General features: G+C 36.6%; 1 protein-coding gene across 4 annotated transcripts in view; it reads right to left on the reverse strand.

Annotated features, from left to right (window-relative positions):
* Positions 1 to 26,496, reverse strand: part of LPIN2 (lipin 2) — a 71,624-nt gene that overhangs the window by 11,973 nt on the left and 33,155 nt on the right. For all 4 annotated transcript variants that reach the window (XM_081149077.1, XM_081149078.1, XM_081149076.1 and 1 more), the window contains exons 2-9: positions 19,267 to 19,467; positions 15,550 to 15,645; positions 12,715 to 13,016; positions 10,691 to 10,798; positions 9,885 to 10,008; positions 8,174 to 8,516; positions 5,395 to 5,494; positions 1,466 to 1,653 (exon numbers count right to left, since the gene is read on the reverse strand). In XM_081149077.1, coding sequence (XP_081005203.1) covers positions 1,466 to 1,653; positions 5,395 to 5,494; positions 8,174 to 8,516; positions 9,885 to 10,008; positions 10,691 to 10,798; positions 12,715 to 13,016; positions 15,550 to 15,645; positions 19,267 to 19,458 — 1,453 coding nt within the window. In that variant the 5' untranslated portion in view covers positions 19,459 to 19,467. The remainder of the gene's footprint in view (positions 1 to 1,465; positions 1,654 to 5,394; positions 5,495 to 8,173; positions 8,517 to 9,884; positions 10,009 to 10,690; positions 10,799 to 12,714; positions 13,017 to 15,549; positions 15,646 to 19,266; positions 19,468 to 26,496) is intronic.

Raw genomic sequence — 26,496 nt, forward strand, 5'->3', positions numbered from 1 at the left:
TGGCCAGAGAGAGAACACACACACACACACACACACACACACACACACACACACACACACTATAACTAATGAAAACTGTAAGTTCCATTCTTATCAAAGGGAGAAACTACTGGCAGGCAACTGCATAACTGAGGAATATTCATGGTGGTCTTAGAACTTGTAGTGCATGCTACATCAGAAAAAACAAAATATTTTACAACTGCTTGGAGGAAAAAAAAGGAACCCAAAATTTGGCTTTGGGTCTATCAAGAAACAAATCCCAAGTTCTTGAAAAATGAATGAGGCTGTTGCATGAATTTTTGCACCCTGTTCCTTAACCTGCATTCTAGCACACCTAGGCTAACAGAGAAATTTTCCTTGCAGCACTTTGTATATTATTTACTTTTACTTGCCATTTCTGCCTCCTTCAAGATAACAAAATCTACCTTTTAAAAAGTGTAAACTTTATAGTTTATATAAAATGTAAATTTTCCATTCCCCATCCCCTATATTTTTAAAGTGAAAGCTTATAAGAATTATAAGAATGTGACCTATTTAATTTTGCCCCTGGAAGAAACCACTGGCCATAATGCACTCTTAATTTCTTACAAAAAATAAAACAAATAGAATTAAGAGATGGAGAAGAAAGAGGCATAATGAGCACCCTGTGACCCTAAAAAGAAAAATATTTAGGCCAACATAGTTGTAAGTCTCAGGGGCACCCAGTCTGCCACATGCAAGCCTTCAGTTGCTCTGAGGATAGGAGAAGACAAAAGATGATGCTAGTCATGGAAAGAAAATCCTTTCTTAGAGGAGAATCAATCAAGAGCCACCAGACAAATTGAGAAAATATTAAGAACAGTTTAGTTTACAAAGGTAAAACAAAAAGGCTAAAGAACATGGGACAGATGCACTTGGGTGCTCAACCCACATCAGACATCTGAACTACCTCTGTTAAGCTCCTCCCTTTTTCTTGAGCAACTTTACTCTTCCAGGCCAACTCTCAAGACTGAGAAAGAAATCCCTTCAACCTTTTGTCAAAAAGACCACTGATTCAGTGAACAATCAGTTTTTGAAAACTTCAAGCCCTACTCTTATATCTAAGGGCCAGGGCTTTCCAGGAGGGAAGCTCAGCCCCAGTCCCACAGATACTTCAACAACTTTACAGATGAGAAAACTGACAGCCTGAACTGACCCTGGCAGATCAGCAAACAGAGCAGCCCAAGGCCTCTCAGCCTCTTAATATGAGGTGAGAGCCTTCATTCAAGGCACACTTCCTCATCCAAGCTGACATATACGTAATGTCACCCCATATGAGGTACCTTAAGTGAGGGGCTAAGGGCCTTACATTAAAAGGAGACAACTGTTACCTGTACAAGTTCATTAAAAAATTCAATACCCTGAAATGACTCAATAGCAGGTTTTCAATCAAGTGATGATCAGGCTGCTTTCTCAAGTGAAGACAGGGTGTGACTGCCCAGTGTACCTTTAGAAATTTCTCCATTCTCACTGAGGCCCCCACATAGGGAGAGGGTGACATCGGGCAAGTCCATGGCAGAATCTGAGAGGCACTCAGTGCCGCTATCAGCGGCAGCACTTCCCACAGACTGTGGGGACTGGGAGCCAGAGAGCGTATCAGACTCCGGCCACTGCCTTGAGCCAGGGTCTGATTCACTGTGGGAAGAGAACAGGGAGAAAATAATTTGTTTTATTACAACTTCTTTTATTTCTAGCTTACTATATGGTTCTCTGAGGGCTCAGATCAAATAACAAACCTCCTTTAAAAAGCAACAGATTGACCCTGGCTGGTGTGTCAGTGGTTAGAGCGTCAGCCTGCACACCGAAGGTCAAGTGGTTCAATTCCTGGTCAGCATGTACCTGGTTGCTGGTTTGATCCCCAGCCCCAGTTGGGGTACGTTCCGGCAGCAACTGATCAATGTGTATATGTCTCTCTTTCTCTCCCTCCCTTCCATCCCTCCTTTTCTTCTACTCTCTCTTAAAAAAAAAAAAAAAATGGGAAAAAAGTATCCTCGGGTGAAGATTAACAACAACAATAAAAAAGCAACAGGTTGATCTAGATTGATCTATAATCAGACATAGCTTTTCTTAGGTAGTGTGCAGAGTTATGTCATAATGACATTAAAAATAACCTATCAGCACTACTGAGGAATTAACTGTGAATACAGTAAATGCCATAAAAATCATTAAAAGTTATTCACAGTAACACAAAAATTTCAACTTTCTGATTTTAATTAAAGGAGTAAAAGAGTTTTAAGCATTTATTTCTATTTCCATGATGAAAATGACAGTGCAATTAAGAAAAATCTGATGTTTGGAAACCTTTTGATCCTAATTTCTAGAAAAAGCTATGGTACTATATACATCCTGTAGAAAATTACTGTAGTCCAAGGTTGTATTATTTTTAAAAACAAGACTTTTCTAAGTTCATCTATTACTCCACAAAATAGAACAAAGAAATTAAGCAAAAGAAAAGTCTCAGGAGGCTAGACCCACCATGAAAAGAAATGTATTAAGAAATAAACTAAAAACAAACTGTTCTTTCACTAGTGTGAGGGCCAAAAATAAATATGAGGCTATGCAGTATTTTCATTTTTCTAGATGATAAGGTACAGAAACCAGGTTTCAGAAGGTGATTCTAAGGGAAATTGTAATGGAGCATAAATTTGAGAGAGAAAAAACAAGGAATTGACAACTTAAGTTTCTTAGTCATGAATGTTTAATTGCTCTTCACCCGTTGAATGGATATCACATTTACTGTTCTAGAATTTTCAAATTCTTTTCTTTTATTCAGAAAGCCAATATATTTAATGTATGTGACCAATATATACAATCCAGTGTAGTTATAAGGTCTTCAGAAAAAATATCAAATTTGAGCAGCAGATGGCAGCAGAATAACAGGTAAGTCATAGCTATAAAGCAGTTTCAAACACTACAGTTTTGTATTTGAACCAACAAAAGATTTAGGTTTTTGGAAATGTTCTGTCTTAATAGCAATGCACAATATTACAATACTGAAATTAACTCAGAATGTTCTCTTCACTGGAAATGGTGAAAAAGCCAAAGCCAATATAAGGCAGCAAAACCTACTGCTATGCTGAAGCTGAGGGGAAAGGCTGACCCCATGGGTAAAACACAAACAGAAGGATGCTATGTATTCACAAATACCCATTTCCTCTTTATCCTGGGCACACAGCTAGGTCCCATGTCCCATTACAGTTAGGTGTGGTCATGTGACCAGATGAATGAGTTGATGTGGACAGAAGGGGTGGGCTGTGCCCTTCCCAAGCCTGGTCCCTGAAAACTACCCCATGAGATCCTCTCTCCTTTCCCTCCTGAGGCCCTAAGGGGATGGTGGAACCTCAAGGTGGAAGAAGTTTGTGTTCCTGAATCTCTGTGTGTAAGGCCTCCAACCAAACACCAGCATTGGAATACTGCAGATACTCTTATATGTGATCTTTTCCAATAGATATAGTATAGCCAGTCCTCCATATCCCTGGGTTTCACATCCATGAATTAAAAACAGTATTTTCTGGGAATGCGGAGAGCTGACTGTATGAATTGTTCTACACCACTTTATTTAAGGGACTTGAGCATCTACAGATTTTGGTATCCACGGTAAGTCTTGGAACCAATCCCTGTGGAGGGATGACTGTAAAAGTTTTTGGGGAGTCAAAAGTTACATGTGAATTTTCAACTGCATGTGGGGGAAGATTTGGCAACCTAACCCCTGCATTGTTCAAGAGTCAACTATATTATCACATGAGCAAAAAACAAATTTCTATTGTGGTAAAACACTAAGGTCTTGAGTTTTATCAGAGCAGCTAGTGTCCCTCTTAACCAGTACAGGGAAGATGCCAGCTGACTCAACATGTCACCAAGTCCACAAGAGTGATGTGATTTAAATTTTACTTATAAATACTAAATATTTAGTCAAGATAACAATGAACACAATCATAACAAAACACATGCTTATAAGCATTACAACAGTGATTTCAGTATCTTTAATTATGTATGAAATGTCTCAAATAATAATTAGTTGATGAGGGAAGCAGCTTACCTGGTGAATGGCAACAATCTTAAACAGTAAAATTATAATAAAGCACAATAGGAGTCCTATTGCTTATTTCCCCATTTTATAAAACAGCATTTTTCAATGACTTTTAGAGAGGGAGGAAGAGGGAGGGGGAGAGAGAGAAACATCTATATGAGAGTGAAACATGGACTGGCTGCCTCCTGCACTCCCCCTACTAGGAACTGAGCCCGCAACCCAGGCATGTGCCATGACAGAATCGAACCAGCAACCTTTTGGTGCATGGAACGACGCCCAAGTCACACTGGCCAGGGCACTTTTTCCATCCCATTTTAAAAAAAGAAACTAAGAAATCTATCTTAGGAATCTTGATGTAAGTAAATGATTAAGGACTGAGAAATTGGAAAGAAATAATTCTAAGACAGCTTATATTTTAACTTTCTTATTGAAAAAAAATGGAGCAGTTTCAGTTCTCTCACCCTAAAAACCCAACTATTACTTCAAATGAATATATCTGTAAAAATATCTGTAAAAATATCTGTAAAAAATCTGTAAAAATAAAAATATCTGTAAAAATTTTTAAATACTCTTCATATCAATCCCATCTTTCTATTTAATAAAAACTTAATGTTTTCCAATAATTTATTTAAAAGTGTTTAATTATGTCTGCCTGTGGTTCAGTACATTCAAGCCATAGTTTTCATGGGGAAAATTTTATTTTTTTAAATCATAGTGTATATTGGAATGGAATTCCCCTAAGAATGAAAATGAACTTGGGAAACAGTACAAGTATATCCTGCCTGAGGTTTTAGAGTTATATAAGGGGAAAATTGTGAGGGTGAGGGAGAGGGAGGGAGGTGAGAGCTCTAGGGAAGGTGGGGAGCACAGGCCAGCTGAATAGTGCCTCACCAGACCCAGGCTCGAATTCAGAAAAAGCCTAGGAGCTCAGACTCATTGAGGGAGTGAAGGCATTCTTTGCAAAATGTTTTTCAATAAAGATATATTACCTTTAAAACACATAAGAAATGAGACAAATGCTAAGCAATTTTCTTAAGCATGCTGATTTGCATTAATGATTGTAATAGTGCTAATCTGAAGTCATACCCTTATGTAGGTTCAACTAGTGTACTTCTTCTTGTTGCATTGAAAATGTCTTCATAAACAGGTAAGTTATTAGTTTCAAATCACTACAGTCAAATCAAAACATGTACAATTTCTGAATCTTTTAAGTGTGAAGCAATCATCTAACTTAGCTAAAGGATATCATCAATCTTGCTCCTTTTTATCAGATTAAATGTTTTGCTCTAGAAACAGCTAGACTATGTCAGAGTTGTTCACCCTTCAATATACAATGAATACACTACCTTTTAGGGAAATAGAGAGCTGCAACTTCAGGTTCTAGAGCCTTTAAGTCATCGAGGTAAATATCATCAGGTCCCTGGTGTTGGCTTCTCTTGTGGACACCTGTTTTTATAAGAAAAACACAGTAGATAAAGAAGTTAGTTATTCTTCATTTACAACTCTACAAGAAAACAACAGTTTGCAAACAATAAAACTGACCATGATTTGAATTGGGCTTTATATTTAAAAGTGTCAAATAACATTTTCATTTGTGTTGGTTCTCAACCACCCATGCCAATGGAAGTGAAATTCAGTGTTACACTAACAGCTGCTCAATAAACATGCTAATTTACTCATTTTTTCATTTGCTGACATGAATAATCCTAAGCCCTAAAAATAATTTATATTTGACAATAAAGTTTATTAAGCATGACCAAACTTAATGAAATCACTGGCATCAAAAAGGAAGCCATTATTCTAAAACCATGAAGGAAAGGTTTTTGGTGAATAGGATATTCACATGGTGCCAAAGTACTACCTTCTAATTGCAAAAATCCTTTACAATGAATAAATCTGGCAGGCAATACCTTAAATAAGTGATCATATTTAACATTACTAACAGTGAGACATTATGAGCTGCAATATGAAGTACCCAATATATCCCATAAAGTAATCTTCAATTCAAAAATAAAAAAATAAAAAACCAAATCTAATTAAGCCTCTAGATCTATACTGCCCACTATAGTAGTCACCAGCCACATGTGGCTACTGAGAACTGTCCTAGTCTGGTGTAAGATATATAAAAAGTATTTAAAAATGCATGACACACACACCAGATTTCCAAGACTTACTTTATAAAAAATGCAAAATTTCAAAAATTTTTATACTGATTTAACATGTTAAAATTATAATAGTTTGGCTTTACTGGCTTAAATAGAATATATTACTAAACTTAATTTCACTTGTTGATTTTTTACTCTTTGAATTTGTGAAAAGACTTAAAATTATATATGCAGTTCACATTGTATTTCTATTGGACAGAGCTAACTTCCAGTTGAAGGAACTATGGGGATGTCACCTTGAAAACAACAACAATCAGATACTATACCAGACAACTGGAATTGGCTGGTCACTATCTTGAGTTCAGAGGAGGAAAAAGGTGTAGCAGTGTGCTTACGTATGCGGGAGAGTGTGTGTGTGTGTGTGGGGGTGCTAGTCTAAATAAAAAATGCAATGTGTGAACTTTGATGAGATCTTGGTTTGGAAAAAAAACAGCTAAAAAGCTATTCTTGGTATGTTTAGGAAAATATGAATATAGATTCCTCAACATGACAATAGTACTGTGGTTAGGTAGAGAATGTTCTTATTCTTAGAAGGTGTATCTTCTTGGGGTGGTGAACACACTACAATATACAGTTGATGTATTAGAGAAACCTATATAATTTCATTAACCAATGTCACCCCAATAAGTTCCATTAAAAAAAGTGTATCCTGGAGTATTTAAAGGTGAAATGACATAATTCCTGCAACTTGTTTCCAAATGGCTTAAGCCAATAAAAACTTTGTGTGAGTGGAGAGACAGAGATACAGCGAGAGTGAGAGAGAAAGCACAAAAGCAAGCAAATATGCATAAAACTTTTCACAATAAAAGGCTGGGGAGAGGGAAGAATGAGGCCATATGAATGGTAGAAACCACTTGGTGTCCCTAACTCAAGTCAGTTCCTACACTATGTGCTAACAATAGAGGAATCAGTATTTCCTAGACTAAAAACATTCACCCTGAAAACTGGACTTACCTCCTTTAGCATTTCTTAGAGTATAACATATGGTTATGGGCTTTTGGTATGAGAAGCGCTGATCTGTGAAAGAGCAAGGTGGCAAACTAAGCTGGATTATCAGCTGGATGATCACACTTGGCTACAAATACTCTTGACAGTCAAATCCTCTTATTTTAAATAAGTTGTTTCTGAGTGACCCTGAAGGTTCATACTTGTAGTGCATATTTATTAAGTCAATTTGTGATTACCTATCCTTTTGTGTTAAAGAATTTTAAAAAATGGAAGTAGATATTTGGCTATATGTGACAATGATATTTTTAGGTAAGGTTTTAGTTCCCTAAAAATAGGGTCCATGGCTAGTGTTCAGATAGTGAGTGTGTTTTGGCTCTTACTGTACCAAGTATCAATGAATAACTTTATATTTTTAAATAGGAAGAATGTTATAATTTATTAAACTTGTATTCCAAAAGTGAGATAGAGCTGTTGAGCCAAGAGTTAGACCCTATCTTCTGTTTCAGAGGAAAATAGTCAATGAAAAAAAAACACGTGCTAATAATTAGTGTATATTATATATGTATCTCATTATTAAAAAAAAAAAAGTACTTAATTTGGCCTCAACAAACCAGAGGTTTTAGGTGGAAATATTTTTCTCTAATTTTTTGTTTAAACCTAATTTTTTAGGATTCTACTTCACTTTACTGACATACCTCATCAATACAGTGGTTAATTTCACTCATTAATTTATTTAAATATATTCTTTTTTTTTTTTTTTTTCAGTAAATGCTTCTCAAGAGCCTACTGAGTAGTAACAGTTGGGAAGGGCAGGAAGGAAGTCAGAGTTCTGCTCCAGTGGATCCTGTAGTGCGATGGGGAAGCCATATAAAACAAATAATCGTAATAGTGTGTAACAGGTTCTGATCAGGGAGTACAGATACAATGGTAACCATCAAATATTATTTGAAACACCGAAATAATTTACTGTCTAAATTTAGAGTACCTGATCCCAAATTAAACAAATGATTACCTTTCTTCTTTGATGGCGAGTCTACTTTAGCAGCTGGCTTTGATTCTGAGAGAGCCTCCACTAACGACGGGTTAGGAAGTTGGTCTGCATCTAACATAGATGAAATCTGAGGCTCAAGGGGAGGCTCAAGAAGTTCTGTAGCACAAGTTGCATCGCTCATCTGCTTACACAGGGCTCTGGGTTTGGGTTTCACTATGGTACAGACCGTTTCTCCCATAGATGCATCCTTCTCAACTTCACTTATAAAGTGGTCCTCACTGGGAATTACCCGAAAATGGGTATTCTCTGATGGTGTAATTGTAGCTGTCCTAGGATGACGGTCAGATCTCTCTCTTTTGCTGACCTAAAAGAGTTGAATTGTTTAAAATTAAACTACTTTAGAAAATATTTGTTCTAGTCTATTTCTTAAGCTAGATGCAAGTAAACATGCTCATTTAAACAAGACATTCAGTAAATACATTATTTTCTATGTGTGAAATATTTCATAATTAAAAAATGGGAAAACTAGTAACTGCATTTTGTTCAATATCATATTTATAAAAGTTATATTTATAACTGTTCAACTCTGAAGAGTTCAATACTAGAGAAGACTGAGGAAATAGATGACAAATTTTAGATACTAAGAGGGAGAATACTCATTTTCAGGGAGAAAACTTGAGTGCTACAGGGAAATTTAACCCTGCTTGGACTATTTCCAGGCTCTGTTAAAACAACGTAAGACGTCGAATTATAATGTTGTATGCCTGAAACTTACATATTATAAACCAATGTTACCTCAATTAAAAAAAAAAAGTAAAAGTGGGCAGTGAAGTCTCAAATGCAATCACACATATAAGCAAAATGTGTATCTTAAAAAACTAGAGGTTTAAACATTTCCTCTTCCAAGAGACAAAGACAAACACCTTATGACTGCACTTATATGTGGAAACTAAAAAATAAAACAAAGAAAAGAAACAGAAACAAACTCATAAATACAGAAAACAAAATGATGGTTGTTAAAGGGGAAGAGGATGGGAGATTGGGCAGAAAAGGGAAAAGGAATTAAGTACAAACTTCTAGTTATAAAAAAGTCACGGGGATGTAATGTACAGCACAGGCAATAGAATCAGCAATATCATAATAACTAGGTATGGCAACAGATGGTTACTAGAGTTATTGTGGTGGTCCCTTTGTAAGGTATATAAATGCTGAATCACTATGTTGTACACCTGAAACTAATAGAATATTGTATGTCAACTACAAAGTAAATTAAAAAGAAAAAAGAAAAAAAAAAGTTGGGCTAATTCACACACAAAGAATAAAATAAAAGCAGTCTCTCTCATTGAATGAATGAATGAATGAATGAATGAATGAATGAATGAATGAATGAATAAGAAAGAAACGTATCTTTCCAATTCTTTCTTCTTTCACTGAGTTGGCAAAAAAGCTTTCACAATCAATTTCCTTTTTAAAATTTCAGGGTGAAAATTCCTTTAGGTACGTTTTAAATTTAATGTTAACAATCAACATTATTTACTAAATAGAAACAGAAAACAATGCTAGATTTCTTTTGTTGTAAACACAGTGCAAACATGAAAAATGTTAACTTTGAATTTATTTATGTGACCCCATGAGGGCACTACCATCATTTATGTTCATATGAGCTCAGTCAGGTATCACCCCTTTACTCATGAACGACAAACACACTCTGTAGGCAAGTAAACCCTAGTACCTTTGTGGACTCTGGGAACCCGCCCCACGTCCACTCCATGTGGGACTCGGATCTGAGCAGGCTCTCGGCAGGTTTCACCTCCAGCTCTGAATCGCTCTTCGGACATGCTGCCGGGGAATATGGGCTGCAAACACAGTACAAAGAAATGTAATGACTTTAAAGTCAGCAACTTCAGTGTTGCTGAGCTCGACAGATTAAAAGAAATGTAAGTTTGAATATATCAACTGTATCCTGCTGATATAAAGATTCTATTAAAGAAAATGTCAATTATTTCTTCCTCTTGAGTTTTTTAGTAATAATAAAAACAGTGCCCACTAGTATTTATGGTGGATTTGCTGGGTCCTCTGTAAACATTTTCTATGCATCATCCCATTTGATTCTCACAAGAAATCAATAAGGAAGGTAATTTTACAGGAGAGGAAATGCATGGAGAGATGGATTAAGTTAACATTACTACATGAGAGAAACTGGATTTTTAAAGAGAACAAAGTATGAATGCTCATTTCTTCACAATGTTATGCACAGTACAGTTAGTGGTTGACACTAAAAGATTAGAACTTAAGAAGTGTAGAGGGCCAAATTCTATGCTGATTCTACAGCTGTACAGTGGCCAACACAGTGAAAGTTAAATCAAGATTAGGAACAAAATAATTATTGAGAGGAAAGGTCCATATTCATGTTAAAAGTACACATTTAGAGCTCCTACTGTATGAGAGAACTGGGAAATACCATTACTATCCAGTAATAGAAAAGGCTATTTAATATATCTTTCCTATAAGAAACAGAGAAATTTTGAAAGTACTTACTTGTCCAAAGGGGACCAATCTCCGTCAGATAAGGGGTAGTGATCTCCAGAATGGAAGAGCAGAGGCTCCTTATATTCTTCTTCCTTTAAGGAAGCATTTGAAGATCCTCTGTGAAGGGGGGGAAAAAAACAAGGAAAGGCAGGAACAAGATGTCAGTTTAAAAATATTCCCCAAATCTACTGACACATCATCTAAACAATACAAATGAAAAAGGCCAAGTGATTCATAATGAACCCTCTTAAAAGGGAAATATGAAGAAGAAGGGGACTGATAGCTGTCACCCAACATACCCTATTACAACCACTATTTAAACAGGGGATCAACAGGAGGAGGAAAGAAAAGAAGATGTTATTAAAAATTAATTTTTACCTCCCTTAGGGATAACTGATTCGAAGGCTAGAAGAAAACTGAAGCTTTATGTATACTTCACTCAATCCTTATAAATCTGAGGTAATAATATCCTATTTTAGATATTAGGTAATGAATCCAGAGGAGTTTAGTAACTTGCTCAAAGTAAAAAAGCTAGTAAGTTGCTGGATTCAAAACACGCAAGCCCTTGTTCTTTCCACTACCCTCTCCTGTGTATTACAAAAAAATAAGAATACCAGTGAAGAGCTATGGCTCAAACATTTTAAAATACCCTAAAAACTCTTAAAAACCAGAATTTATTTTCTCTTTGTTTGGCCCAAGCATTACTTGAGAACTTTCTCTTTACTGATAATCTACATGATCTGGAGATGTGAGGAAGATGATATAAAAACATGATAAAAGTTTTTAAAATTCATATTCAGACCTTGAAACCATAGGCGGTTGAACTAATGCTAATAAGGTTTTAATTTACCCTCTGGGTTTCTTGAAATTGCAGAGTTAATACAACTAATTTGCAGCAGCTTCTTGTTCAATGGTTATCAATGAAGATAAGTACAACACTGACACACCTATGATCCTTCCTGTGCCAGCCCAACCACTGAGTATAACAGGTGAGAGAGAATCTTTAAAAATCAAATCTTGAATGAAAAAATACATATTCTCCTCCAAATTGTTACCTCTCAACCCCAGACAGTGCTGACTTGAAAAGTGCCATCTATTTTGAGCTCTTCTACAGAGCTAGTAAATAAGTAGCGATCAAAATTTCTCACTTCAAATCAAACCAAACCAAAACGCTCCTTTCCTCTTTAATTTACTAGGGTGTTTTTTGTTGTTTTGAATTTAAATCATTTTCTATTTTTCAATTACAGTTGATACAGGTGTACACCCTAGTGACTAGACATTGTATAACTTACTAAGTGATCATCCTGGTAAGTCTAGTACCCATCTGACGCCATGTGGTTATTAGAGTATTATTGACTATATGCCCTATGTGGTACTTTACATCCCCATGACTATTCTGTTAACCACCAATCTGTACTTGTTAATCTCTTGACCTTTTTCATCCATCCCCCCAAACCCCTCTCATCTGGAAAACTGTCAAAATGTTTTCTGTATCTATGAGTCTGTTTCTGTCCTGCTTAGTTGGGTTTTTTTTTATTCATTTGCTGATAGGTATGTATTTATTGCTATTTTATTGTTCATATTTTTTATCTTTTTTCCCCCTTCTTCTTTTTAACAATTCTCAGGACTAGGTGAGATACCAAGCATAAGACCACTGGGTTGGGAAACAGTCCTGATGTTTATATCTGCATACACAGGGGCGAGTCACTAGTTCAGATCTTCCTTGAGACTTAACAATTTGGCTGTTGGAGACTTACTGGATGAAAAGACACACAATGCCAGTCAGTTTCAAATGATATCTGAGCACCACAGCAGGATGTCTAGCGGCAAATTTTGTACAGTTTCAGAAAGAAAAAAAAGAAAATGCTTCTCCTACTTGATTCTACAACAAACTGTCAAGGGGAAAAACAAGTCCAAACCTCACACTGTAGACGCATAAAAGAAACAACTTCTCACTTTACCTGTGCTCTGTTCACAGCATGCATGGACACCTGGCACCTGCACTAAGAGCCCTCCCAGACGGAGAGTCCTACCTTGCTGACTGGGCCCCCTTGTCATCATCAGAGCTCAGATCCACATCCATAGTGTCTTCTGCAGCAGGGGAAGCTGCCTGGTCTTCCTTCTTACTGTCCTGTTTGCATTTCTTTCTCCTTCGTTTTTTCTTTTTCACAGAACTTGGGGTAAAAACTGTCTCTGTTTCCAAGATGTGTGAGATGTTGGAGCTCTGAGATGGCCTTTCATTTCCACCTGATTTTATCAAAGGGGAGTCAGTATCTTTGAAGAACTGATCTTCGGTCGGAATTGGTGACGTGGCAAGGTAAGCAGGAAGTTTTTCCTTAAAGAGAACACGAAGAAAGCAAAGTTGTCCACAGCAAACCGGACAGTGAATCAAAATAATAATAAATTCTTTCCATATCTAAATTTTCACAGTACTAGAAAGAACACAGTCCCTGAAGGTAAGAAAGTCACACTGAACTAGGGCACTGCTTGCCCTAAATAGGTCTTTACTCTAATGCACACAGCTAAGTGTTAGCTCGTTTTGGTCACATAACTGAATACGTTTGGAGGAACCAGTATGCCGAGTTAGCATGAAACATGAAAACTATAATTAAAGCAGAGCCAATTAAATTATCTGTAAAAGGAAAGTTCAAAGCAGCAACAGCAGCATTCCAAGGAGGCATTACAAAGCCTTCTGTAAAGAACTTACCAAGAACACTAAGAACAGGACAAAGTAGAAGACAAGGACAGGGCAAACAGGACAGGTCAAGTGAAGTGAGGAACTATGGTAAAATTTATAGTTAATGTTTGTGTTTGCCAAATTAATTGAGGGTGGAGGAAGGTGATTATAACAAACAATGCTCTGTGCATCTTTAAATCATAAAATATTTAAGATATCCCTTTAGGAATTCAAAAGAAAATAAATCCCAACAGTTAGAAATAATTAGACTCTTATTTTAATATTAAATATATGATCAAGTCTAGTGTTCAGGAAATTAACTTCTTAATCATTCCCTTCATTCCTTCATTATCATAGGGGAAATGGAAGGTAGGTAACAGAGATACAAATTAATCTCAGATAATTCAGAACACTCAAGATTTTATGTAATAGTCCTGAAAATAAGTGGGTTTCCGTAATTGTTTTAAATTAAATTTTCGAATTTGGCATTGGTAAACATATTACCCCAAATCCAAAGTTTTGTTTACCCAAGCAAAATTTGTGTTCACCAGCAACACATACTTAGGAAAAACTGTAATGATAGGATATTATTCTGCAAGCCCCCATAGCTCCAAGGTGATAGACCATGGTCTCTGACACCTAGCGTCTTTATTTCCTTTTTTTTTTTTAACCCTCACTGGAGGATATTTTTTTCCATTGCTTTTCAGAGAGTATGGAAGGGGGGAGGGAGAGAGAGAAAGAGAAAAATCAATGTGAGAGCAACACACTGATTGGCTGCCTCCTGCACATGCCCTGACTGGGGCCAGGGATTGAGCCTGCAACCGAAGTATGTGCCCTTGACCAGAACTGAACCCAAGACCCTTCAGTTCTAGGGCCCATGCTCTAACCACTGAGCCAAACCAGCTAGGGTGACACCCATGGTCTTTTAATTTAACTTAATGGTCTTTGAAATAAAGTGTACTTGTACTTTTCTTTTTAAACACGAGAATTTTTTTTTAGTGATTTCAGAGAGAGGAAGGGAAAGGGAGGGAGAGATAGAAACATCGATGATGAGAGTGTCACCGATCAGCTGCTTCTTGCACACCTCCCACCAGGGACTGAGCCCACAACCCGGGTATGTGCCCAGACTGAGAACTAAACCTGCGACCTTTGGGTGCATGGGACACATTCAGCCACATGGGCCAGGGCAAGCTGAAATTTTATTCTTTATGTTTAAAGATATAACAATGCATTCTAAGAATTTTTTAAAAGATCCTCAGTGAATCCATTAAGAACAGTTTACCACCATTCAAATTAGTGGATACAAAGTAGAGGGCGAGAGGAGGAGGGGGGAGGGGAGAGAGGGGGAAAAGGGGGAAAAGGGAGAGGGGAAGGAAAGTGTGTTGGTAACAACAAATTATGCTCTCTTGCTTAAGGAAGCCAAAGATGCAATAATTGTTTATAAAGGGTATAGGCCAATTAATTTAAATACGTTGAGACCATAATGAACCACTTCCCTGTGACTCTTCAAGGTTTGAGATGAAATGTCCCAAATCAAAATGGTAAACTTGTTTTCCAAGTTTAAAAGTCACATGTGTATGCCCGGCTGGGCATGGCTCAGTGGCTGAGCATCGCCTATGATCTGGGATCTCAGGGTTTGACTCTGATCAAGGTATATGCCCGGATTGCAGGCTCGATCCCCAGTAGGGGGGTATGCAGGAGGCAGCCAATCAATGACTCTCTTATCATTGATGTTTCTATCTCTCCCTTCCTCTCTCTGAAATCAATAAAGATTTTTTTTTTTTAATTATAAAAAAAAAGTCACATGTGTATGAACACACAGCCTGAAGAGATACACCTTAATTACTTAGGCAAAACAAATGTATTCAAGTCAAGGTGTAAACTGTAACAGACACTAAAGAAAGTTCATTAAAGTTAGAGAAAAAAAAGATGTGCCTTTCCTTATTTAAAAGAGCAAGAACGAAGGCTTTCTGCATTCTCTCGGTACCCTGAAATCTGGCATGGAGAAAAAGTTCTTTTCCACTCCTCCAGCTCCTTTCTGACAGCTTAGTTCTTCAAACTAAAACTAAAGCTTGCCTAACTAGCAACAATCATCTGCACAACTAACCATGAAAACTGCATATTTGATTTGGGATACTCACCAGAGGCCAGAAAACAATGAATAAAGTGGACATGACCCATTAGAACTTACATATTCTTCTTCAGTCTCCTCCACAAAGAAAGCTTCTCCATTGTCACCCAATTTCATATGAAGATCCACAGCATCACCATTGATTTCTATATCAATCTAAGAGGAGAAACAAAGTGCAATTTAGCATTAACAGTCTTTCATTCAAGCTAAACTAAGCCTAAATTCTGGGTTCTCAAGCCAAACTTAATATTGAGGTTCCTGGAGTGACAGCCCCAGGGAAACACTGCTAACTGCCCCATATTCCACCCTTAAAATAAACAAACTTTGGGAGGCAGAGTGTGGAGGGGATGGTAATCACGGATTGAAAGAAAATGTTTTATCATCTATTTTTATAACATATAAACATCTTGAATTATTTAATTCCCAAATGTCATAAAATAGGGGAAACGTCATTGTTGATAAACATCTGAGCACTTTCAGAGTTAAAGCACAGGTAGATTTCCCCTTGCACAGTTCAGATAAACACAAATTTCAGTTACCAAGGTACGGTAAATGTAACTACAGAGAGTACAAACTTCACTGCCAGCTTTTCTGTCCACAAATCACTACAAAAATAACAGATGCCCATCATGAGCAATAACCTATCTTGTCACTTTCTCAAAGTCTGATGGTGACTGGTCCTGTTACTACTACTCAGTTCAGAGAGCAAAGCATGGAGTTGTGTTGCTTCCTTTTCTCCCAGTGATAAACCCCTGTAACATTTCATAAAAATGGATAATTAAAAGAGGAAATTGGCCAAGATCAAAGTGCCATACAGAAAAAAAAAGTAATAATACTGGAAGTAAAATTCAAATGGAATGTAAACAGTAACAGAGTGGCTCAGTTGGTTGAGCGTTGTCCCGTGCACTGAAAGGTTGCTGGTTCGATTCCAGGTCAGGGCACATACCGGAGTTTTGGGTTTGATCTCCAGTAGGGGAGCATACAGAAGGCAACCGATAGATGTTTCTCACACAGATGTTTCTTTCTCTCTCCCACTTCCTCTCTCTAAGCACTGATAAAATTACCTGTTAAGTTTTTACAAAGAAATAACACTTTAGTTCTCAATGTTTCTAATGTTTTAAATTGCAATGTACTAAATACTATTTTACTATTTTTCATTTTCCTATATATTTATAACTGACTGAGAATTTTTAAAGTTGTGACAAATATTTGTAAAGGTTATGGAAGAATCCTAGTTTTTCTTGTTGGTTATAAAAATCTGCTCTGCACAGTTTCAGCTTGCCCAGTAATTTTTACAGGAATGTACTACCATGCAAAGTGAGGACTGTTTATATATATTAACTACTATTATATCATTTAAAAGTAATGTAGTTGTTTATCTCTAGGCTGTAAATCAATTCTTTTAAGTACGATACAGTAATAAACAAATACCAACTTTCAAAACTTTTATGAATAACCTGGTAAACCCCAGTTTTAGACTGTTAAAGGAATACAAAGGCAAATATACAGGATGGGACAAAAAGTATGTTTACAGTTGTTCCTATGGAAAATAATACAATAAATAATAATACAAGAATAAACTGTTTTCACATACTTACATCTGTAAACCTACTTTTGCCCCACCCTGTATATAAAGACATAATATAAATAGAACAGTCCATAATCTAAGTGTACTTAACTCTGCCTGGCTCTATGGTGGGAACAACCGCATGGCTTACTGCATTTTTCCCAGTGAGGACCAATTACCCTTCTGACCAGAGACTGAATGCTGGTTTAGACACTGAAGGCAGCTCCACCTTCCCATTACATTCACAGTAAAGAAATCTAGTAGACACCATTAAAGAAATGATCAAAGTTACCATCACCAGGAATGAGACAGCAACACAACGGGCCTCCTGAGATGATGGGCTGAGAAGGGCGCACCATTACTGTGTTACTCTCACCAAAATATGAAAACAACAGACCAATTCAAACTGAGGAACAATCTACATAAGTAACTGTTGTGTAATCGTTAAAAGTCAAGGTCATAAGGAGACTGAGAACTGTGAGAGAATACAGGATAAAAGCAATGTGTGATGATCCTAGATAGGATCCTGGAACAGAAAGACACACACAATGGGAAAACTGGTGAAATCTGAATAAGGTCTTTAGTTAATAGCATTATATCAAGGTTAACTGCCTGGTGCTGATAATTGTATTGTGGTCATATAAAAGGTTAACAATAGGGAAAGAGGTTGGGTGAAGGATATACAGAAACTTTTAAACTACATTTGCAACTGTCTGTAAATCTAAAATTAAGAAGTTAAAATATATGTATATATGTTAATGTCATAAAAAAAACAAAGACTGAGGCCTTGGACAGGTAGCTCAGTTGGTTAGAGCATTGTCCTGATACACCAAGGTTGTGGGTTTGACCCCTGGTCAGGACACATACAAGAAACAACAAATGAATGCATAAATAAATGAAACAACAAATTGATGTTTCTCTCTCTCTCTCCCTTCCTCTCTCTCTAAAAATCAATAAAAACAAACAAAAAGGACTACTAAATACTCTGTATCTTGATTGTGGAGCTGGTTTCACGGGTGCATACATAAGTTAATACATCATATTGTATCCTTTAAATATGTGTAGTTTATTGTGTGTTATTTATAAAACAATAAGGCTGTAGAAAAAAATAACATTAAAAAAGAAAATGGGAAATATAGGCAACTAAGAATTAAATATAAAATAAGAAAAAGCTATGTATGTAATTTAAGAAATATTAATAAAATAATTATTTTACACAAAAACTCATTTGTCTTTTACTCTTTAATTGAAAGGATTGCATAAAATAGTTTCCATAGGATAAACATTAACCCTAACTCATTTTCTTCCAGCTAGCTTTCTTAATGTTTTATATTACTGTGAATATTTACTGCTAAAAAAAATATTTGGGTATGACATGAAATCTAACTCTTCTAAAACAAAGTTGATCTTTCATTGTGCTTTAAAACCCTGCCAGAATCTCCCTACATCGTTTAGGTAGATACTGCAGGCCAAGAGTAGAAAGGTGAATACTATGTACCTGCAAAGTTTTATTACTAGCTCAGTTTTCTGACTAGATTAACACCAATTGTACTAACAAACCTTCCAGTTGTTCCATTATCTAAAGGCAAGAGAATGTAAGAGAAAGAAAAGCCAACACAAATATCATCTTTTAAAACGAATCTTCCCTAAAATAAATAAAAGTCAACCAGCCTATGGTCTGGGGATTTGCATTTCAGTCAGATTTGGAGATAAGTCCTGGTATCAACACAATTTAGATTACAAATAAGATTTTACAGCTTTGTCAAAACAAACAAATAAATTTGGCATTGTTTCAACAAATGTACCCATATGTATTCTTGACTCTATCAATCTATTCCATTCAAAACTGTTATGAAGGCATTACCCTAAATATTTTAAAATGTTGTCTAAGGTAAAGGAGATTTTTCTAAATACACCTAACATCTCCATTTATAACTCCAATTTCTCTGTTTTGCTCTTCTGAGCCGTAACACATAGGAGTATCAAAAAAATTTTCAGTCTAAATAACACAGGAAGATTTCCCTTGGAGAGACTTCCTGTAGTAGGGCTTTTTGAATTTAGAAGCAACTTCAAAAAGCAATTAAGGTTGACTTCTCCTACAATCATCTTTAACATCATACAGATTCAAAATAAAAGGCGGCGAGAGCTCACAATAATGGTTTAAGCACTACTGTCATCTAACTTTTCAACTTCCTGTGCCCTGCACTCACCACTTTCTCTTTGGATCTCAGGACTCCCAGCTTCCCAAACCGAACATGAAAAGGTGAACACTGATAGGTGCCATCCTGCTGCCGCACCACAATGACATCGATGCACCCAGACAAGGTGGCTTGGTTAATGCCCTTGTAGAGCTCCTTCACAGTGACAATCACCTGCCCAGCCAGCTGTCCCACATAATTCATGGTTTGAGACTACAAAAGACAAGAAAAAAAAATTAGATGCAATGTTAACACTGAATTTGTGAATCCAATGAAAATGACAAAGAAAAAAATTAAGTGACTAAAATTACATTGTTCATTTGTACACCAGATTATGTACCATTAGTAACCTTGATGATTTTGAACCCATCATGCTACCACTGTTTCTACACATTTCCACACATGGACCATCCAAGACTGCCTTCTTTTGTATCTGAGGCATGCATAAGTTCCTTTTCCTTTTCATCATCCAGGATAGTGCCAGATGCCATTGGAGATTTTTCTGCAAAGTAAAGAAGCTGCACAGAACCACCAAATAACCCAGACCACAACCACTGCCCTCCTGCCCAAGACTCTTGGGCACTCGTGGCTATTGCATCCACTCTGGCCATAGCAGACAAACAGGAAAAAAAAAAAAAAAGACCAAATATCATCCCTAGGAGAAACCTGCTGAAAGATAAATGAGAGCTGCATTTTCTATGGGACTATTAATGGAATATTATGGTTCAGATAGATGCTAGATTAAATAAACTCTAGTGAGCTAGACTGGGTCTAACCTAATTTATAACATTACTTCTAGGGAAAATCCTTTCAATGCACAACTCACTGGCACATACATTCCATGTTCCACAAAGTTCAAAACCAAAAAAAGGGTTTAATCTTGTTCTTCAACTGCAATTCACTATTCGAATCAGGATCACCAAGTTATAAGGAATCCCCCAGAAAGGGTCAAAAGAGGTGAGTACACCTGACTAGGTCTACAGGGCAAACAGGAAATGCTTTCTGTCTCTGTGCCCCACGCCTGCTGTGGCTGCAGTTAGGGATGGCTTTATCTGACCACAAAATAGGGCACCCATGATATGCTATGCTGTGAGGGCAAGTGGGGAAGTCTCCCTGGCAACCCCCTCAACTCTCCACTAATTAGGAAAAAAAAACAGTCCCCTTCTAGTCCTAAGTTTGTCAAATTTCATTTCCAGTTAGAATATCCCATTTCATTCATTAGACACTGACACCCCTGGTACTATGTCAAAGCACAATTCAGCAAAAAGCATTCTCTTGGGGATGGGAGGGTTGCAGACCAAACAAGAGAGCCTTCCACAGCTCTGGCTAATCTAGAAACTGACTTCCACCAAACCAGAAAACTGAGATATGATTCTCTAGGTTATCCATAAGCACAGTTGTCTCTCTAAACCCAGCTTTTGAGGTGCCTAGAGCTCAAAGTTACATGCTCAGAAAAGTTCCCAGATCACATTCTATGATGTCAGATAAGTCCAAAGCTGAATTAGGAGAAAGAATTCCATCCCTTGGGAAAACGTGAGCGTCTGTCAGGACATCTGCCTGTAGAGAAACTGACCCCACTCTTTAAAGGTAAGCAAGTGCCTGCTGGCAGTGTCTGATTATTTTTTTCTGCTCTTGTACACAGATGAATGTGTAATCAAGGCCCATGAGTTTTACACCAAGAAGCACAGCCACAGTACTTTTACCCTGAAAAACTTTTTAAATATTTTATAGTTAATGTTACCAAGGCTCCCAAGTACACCTACAGAAGGTGCATTTAAGTGATATAAACTAGATGCAAAACTTATTACTAAATAACCAAATGAAGTAGTGTCTTCTATGTGCTAAATTCTAAAACTGTTACAAGTTGGTGAGGACAATGGTTTTAAAATAATTATATTTGGAATGAAAAAAAGAATGATCAAATGAACCATCAATAAATGAAACTAAAAAAATAAACATGCGTGGGGAGGAAACAATGTTTCATCAGAATATTCATATTATAACTCATTATATTTTTTAAAATTAATCTTTTTGAGAGAATTGTAGATTCACATGCATGTAGTTGTAAGAAATAATACAGAGCAATCCTATGTACCCTTTACCAGTTTCCCCCAATGATAACATCTTGCAAAATTCTAGTGCAATGTCACAATCGGGATACCAGCAATGATTAAGTTAAGATTCAGAACATTTCCATCATCACAAAGATCCATTCTATTGGCCTTTCATAGCCACACACACCTACTTCCTTCCCAGTCTCACTCCGCTCTTAATCTCTGCCAACCACTAATCTGTTCATTTCTGTGATTTTTGTCATTTTTAAGAAAGTTACATAAATGGAATCATATAGTATATAACCTTTTGAGATTGCCTTTTTCCACTCACATGTCCATGGACATTCATCCAGGTTGTTGCATGTATGAACAGTTTCTTTTTATTGTGAAATAGTATTCCATAGTATGGATGTACCATATTTTGTTCAGCCATTCACCTGTTGAGGAACAGCTAAGCTATTTTAATTTTTGGCTATTACAAACTGCTATAAGCATTCCTGTATAGGTTTTCAAGTGAAAATAAGTTAACTTACTACTAAATAACCAAATAAAGTAGTGACTGGAGTAAACACCCAGTCATGTGGCTGCTGGGATGAATGGGAATTGCATGCTTAATTTTTAAAAAACACTGCCATTGAAGTTATGAGAGATGCAGTTTATCTGCATCCTTGGCCAGCAATTGACACTGTTACTATTTTAGCCATAATGACAGGTGTGTAGTGATACTGGTTTAAATTTGCATACCTCTAATGGCTAATGATGCTGAACATCTTTTCAGGTGACTAGCCATATAAATATATCATTACATTTTGCTTCATAGAAGAGCACAACTAATATAGAAGAAAAGGGGAATAAACGAACACCATTTGTGCCTTATTTTGGGGGGCATGGTGTACAATTTTTATATGTTAAGAATGTCTTCAAAAACAGAAGTGAAATAAAATCGTCACGTGTAGTTCATTTTTTCACTTTTACCAGAAGTATTTTTCAGCAACCTAGGAGAGTCCATCAGAATTTTCATATTCTGTAAATAATATGTTTATATCATGCTTTTTGCCTTTCCTGGCACACACATTACTCAAACAAACAGCACCCAAGTAGTCAATCTTTATATTATTGCTTGGTGATGGTGGCAATTTTAAAATGAGTTTTGTTATAATTTTTTTTTTTAAATTCCTAACTAATTAAATACGCCTTTTCTTAAAAGAAACTGGAAATTTTAACTTTTATGCATCTTCATTCAGTCATAAACAAGTCTTATAAACTAAATATATAATAAGCTTACATCAACTAGAGCACAGAATCCATAATTAAGTGTAACTACATCTACTCAAGATGATTTTACTTACCATGGGTGAAGGATGTGTTGTTATATAAGAAAGTCTATTGTGTAAAATGCCAGTTGCTAAAGTAGAAAAATACAGTCTGTTGAATGACTGATTTTCTCTTAACAGATATAAAACAATTCTGTTTATGTTACAAAGGCTGGGAAAACAAAAATAAAGGAAGGCCTGATGCCTTAACATTCTACTATACCCTGGGAATGAAGGGCACAACAGTGCTAGGAGGAAAACCCAAAAAGGCTTAGAGTAGGTGGATTTCCTCATGGTTATGTCTGGGGGAAAAGCACTTGGTCACTGTATGCATGATACCTTAAACAGCTTCTTCTTTAAACATAACCTAGCACCATAAAACTTTATTCCTACATGCCCAGCCCAGCACTAGCAATAATAAAGGCCAGTGAGGACAAAGTCAGGTCTCTGACACTAGCCTGTCCTGGTCATAGTCTGGGAAAGCAGACTCTGTGCAGAGGCAAAAAAGACAGATTAGGTAACTCAATAAAATAAACTTTTGAAATAAAACTAACATTAAAAAATATAGCAAAGTAAGCTACATTGTAAACTATTCATCATATTTTATAGTTAATGATGAGAAAAAGAAGTGGAAGAGAAGTTAATATGAATTCAAGAACAGTGAGTGACAGAGACCAAGGGATGCAGAATGAGACAGATAAAAATTCAGAGAAAAAGCAAAGACATTACATAATCATTACATAAAGATGCCCACACAGAAAGAGCACTGTGGAACTGAAGGATGTTCACAGAACAGCATCCCTATCTTCGGGCTCATAAGCACTAAGAAAAACATTAAAATGCATTTATTGATTCTTAGAACTGGAAGAATTTATCCAGCACAGTCTTGCAACAAATACCAAAAATGCTTCTAGCACATCTCTGAAATATGATAAAGTTAACAATCATCACAGTAGCAGCCACTACTTTTTTTTGAGAACTTACTATGTACCGAATTCTTAAACTTCTATGAGCATTATCATCTCAGAACCACCTTGTAGGCAAGTATAATTTCTATTTTTAAAGATAATAAAATTAAGGCTTACAAAGGTGAACTGAATGTTTCTCCCCCTAACCCCCAAATTCATATGTTGAAGTCCTAGCCTTGGAGGTAAAGTCTTTGGGAGGTAATTAGGTTTATATTAGGTCAGGAGGACATTGATCCCCCATGATGGGATCAATATCTTTACAAGGAGAAGACAACACCAGGGCTCACTCTCTCTCCCCCCCACCATGTGAGAACACAGTGAGAAAGTAGCAGTCTGCAGCCAGGAAGAGGACCCTCACTAGAAACTGAATCTGCTAGTACCTTGAGACTTTGGACTTCCCAGCCTCCGAAACTGTGAGAAATAAATGTCTGTTGTTTAAACCACATAGTCCGTAGTATTTTGTCATAGCAGCCTGAGCTAAGACAACTATTTTTTTTTTTTTAATTACAAGATTTCCATTGTGTTTTTTTTATTTGTTTGTTTTTGTTTTTTTAATGTATCTTTATTGATTTCAGAGAGAGGAAAGGAGAGGGAGAGAGAGCTAGAAACATCAATGATGAGAGTCATTGATCGGCTGCAGCCCACAACCCGGGCATGTGCCCTGACCAGGAATCGAACCCTGATCGCCTGGATCCTAGGTTGACACAACCGCTGAGCCACGCCCGGCCGGGCGACAACTATCTTTTTTAACATCATATGCTACACTGCTTTTCAATTTAGGGACACTTCCAGTTGACAGAGAGACACTCCTCTCATCAAGAAGTTCACAACAGCATCAGACAGCCCTAGTTATTATGTCCACTGGAAATCACACTGAATTATGTCCTACTCTCTTCTAAATGGCACTACTACACACCAAAGAGTTTATTATACAGCCACAACTAGGTCTCATCTATTTTGGGCTAAGCATTCTTATTCCTTAAAATATCTGAAATGACTGTGTTTACTTTCACTTTAATGACAAACTACGTGTTTCTTTGGGAGATCCAAAGCTGGGCAAAATGGCAGAGACAGGCCTGGGAGGCACTTATTGATCACTTAACTAAAAATGAAAAATCAGTAGGTGGTAATCAACTGAAATACTTATTAGAATCCAAATGGCCCTTCATGCATAAAATTCAATAAACCTAATAGTCCTTCATATATGAAATTCAATGTGCTCACCATCAGATTTTTCTTATCAAATACTTTAAACATACACTAGTGCCTGGAATAGATGGGTAGTTTTCAAGATGCAATTATTTACGAAAAGTTTAAAGACTGCTTAGCAACTTTACCTGAGCATCAGAGAAATTAAAGTAAATCATCATGATATATAGTAGAGATTTACCAATGGAATGCATCAGTAAATAAGTTCAAATACAGGTCTCCCTCCTACGAAAACTGCCCAGAATTATTTAAAGGTGATATGTTCAATCAAAAATAAAATAATGTTTGTTAGAGAAAAGAGTAACTACAAAGATATAGGTAGCTATTAAAATATTACAATTTTTAAATTATCAGTACAAAATGGATATATTGTAAACTGCCCTTTTACACATATCATTAAAATGTGTTCCCTAAGTTTTAAGTTTACCTTCATATATCTATTTTATACTAGTATTACTAGTTAGCAGTACTACTAACAAACACAACTATAGTTGTTACAAGTCCATTATGTATCAATTGCTATGTTAACCTAAACATTATTTCATGTAATGTTCACAACTACCTGTAAATTTGGTATTAGTATTCCCATTTACATACGACTGAGGTTCAGAAGTGTCCAAGGTGACCACACTAAATGATAAGGCTGATATTTGAACTCAAGTCTGATTTTAGAGCCTATGTCCTTCCCCAAATCTCTAAGTGACAGAATGCTCTAAGCAATGACAAAACCCCCAGATCCCCTGCTGCAAGTGAAATCTAAGAGAGAAAACAAAGACAGAATACATGACCAGAAAAGCAGACTGACATAAAGATGCCCACACAGACAGAGTACTGTGGAACTGAAGGACTTCATAGAACAGCATCCCTCCCTATCTTCAGGCTCACAAGCACAAATCACACACATACAAAAAACCCAGATATTTTTAGGAACTGATTATTTTTACTTAATACTACCTGGACACACAAACATGATTAGAAAGAGTCCGAAGAAGCCATGCCTATCCTCCAAGTTTCCTTCACATTCCATTATGAGAGTTGGCATTGACTACTAACCCTTCTGCTACCCAAGGTTCAATGTTAGGAAGTGAACTTCCTGGAAGTCCCATGTGATCAGGACTCGTGGACAGCTTTTATCGAAGAACTTGCCCTCAACATTCCACCTAACCTTCTGCTTACAGATATGAAGAAATGTGCTATAAGGGAATAGAAACTTCTAGATACTTCAGGAAACAAACACCAGAACACTGTTACCTCATATACATTCCAACTTACACCTATGCTCTGAGACCAAACTCCTCCAGGCACCTAAGCTACATTCTGTGTTTGAGTAGCACTTATTATTTTTTAAGAACTTTCTCAAACATACCTCATTTGATCTTCAAAAGAAGAATTTACATTATGCAAGGCAGACATTATTCATTTCACTCTGAATTTACACTGAGACAAGGTGTTTACTTTCCACCACTATTCACTAGAATGCAGCTCCACTGTGACTCAGGGTCTCCCAACCTCCCTGCTACTTCCCATCTGTGGCTTACATCTTTGGACTGGTGTCCCTGAAGACAAGAGATCTGAGGTCTGAACTCAAAATCTATAAACCAAAACCAAACCAAAACTCCAGGCAAACTTCTTGAGTACACCAAGTTCTCCTTCAGTCTTTTTGTCACAGGAAAGGTCTTTTAATGTAATACCTCTGCA

Source organism: Miniopterus schreibersii, assembly GCF_964146895.1.
Source record: "Miniopterus schreibersii genome assembly, chromosome: 10".
Lineage (NCBI taxonomy): Eukaryota > Metazoa > Chordata > Mammalia > Chiroptera > Miniopteridae > Miniopterus > Miniopterus schreibersii.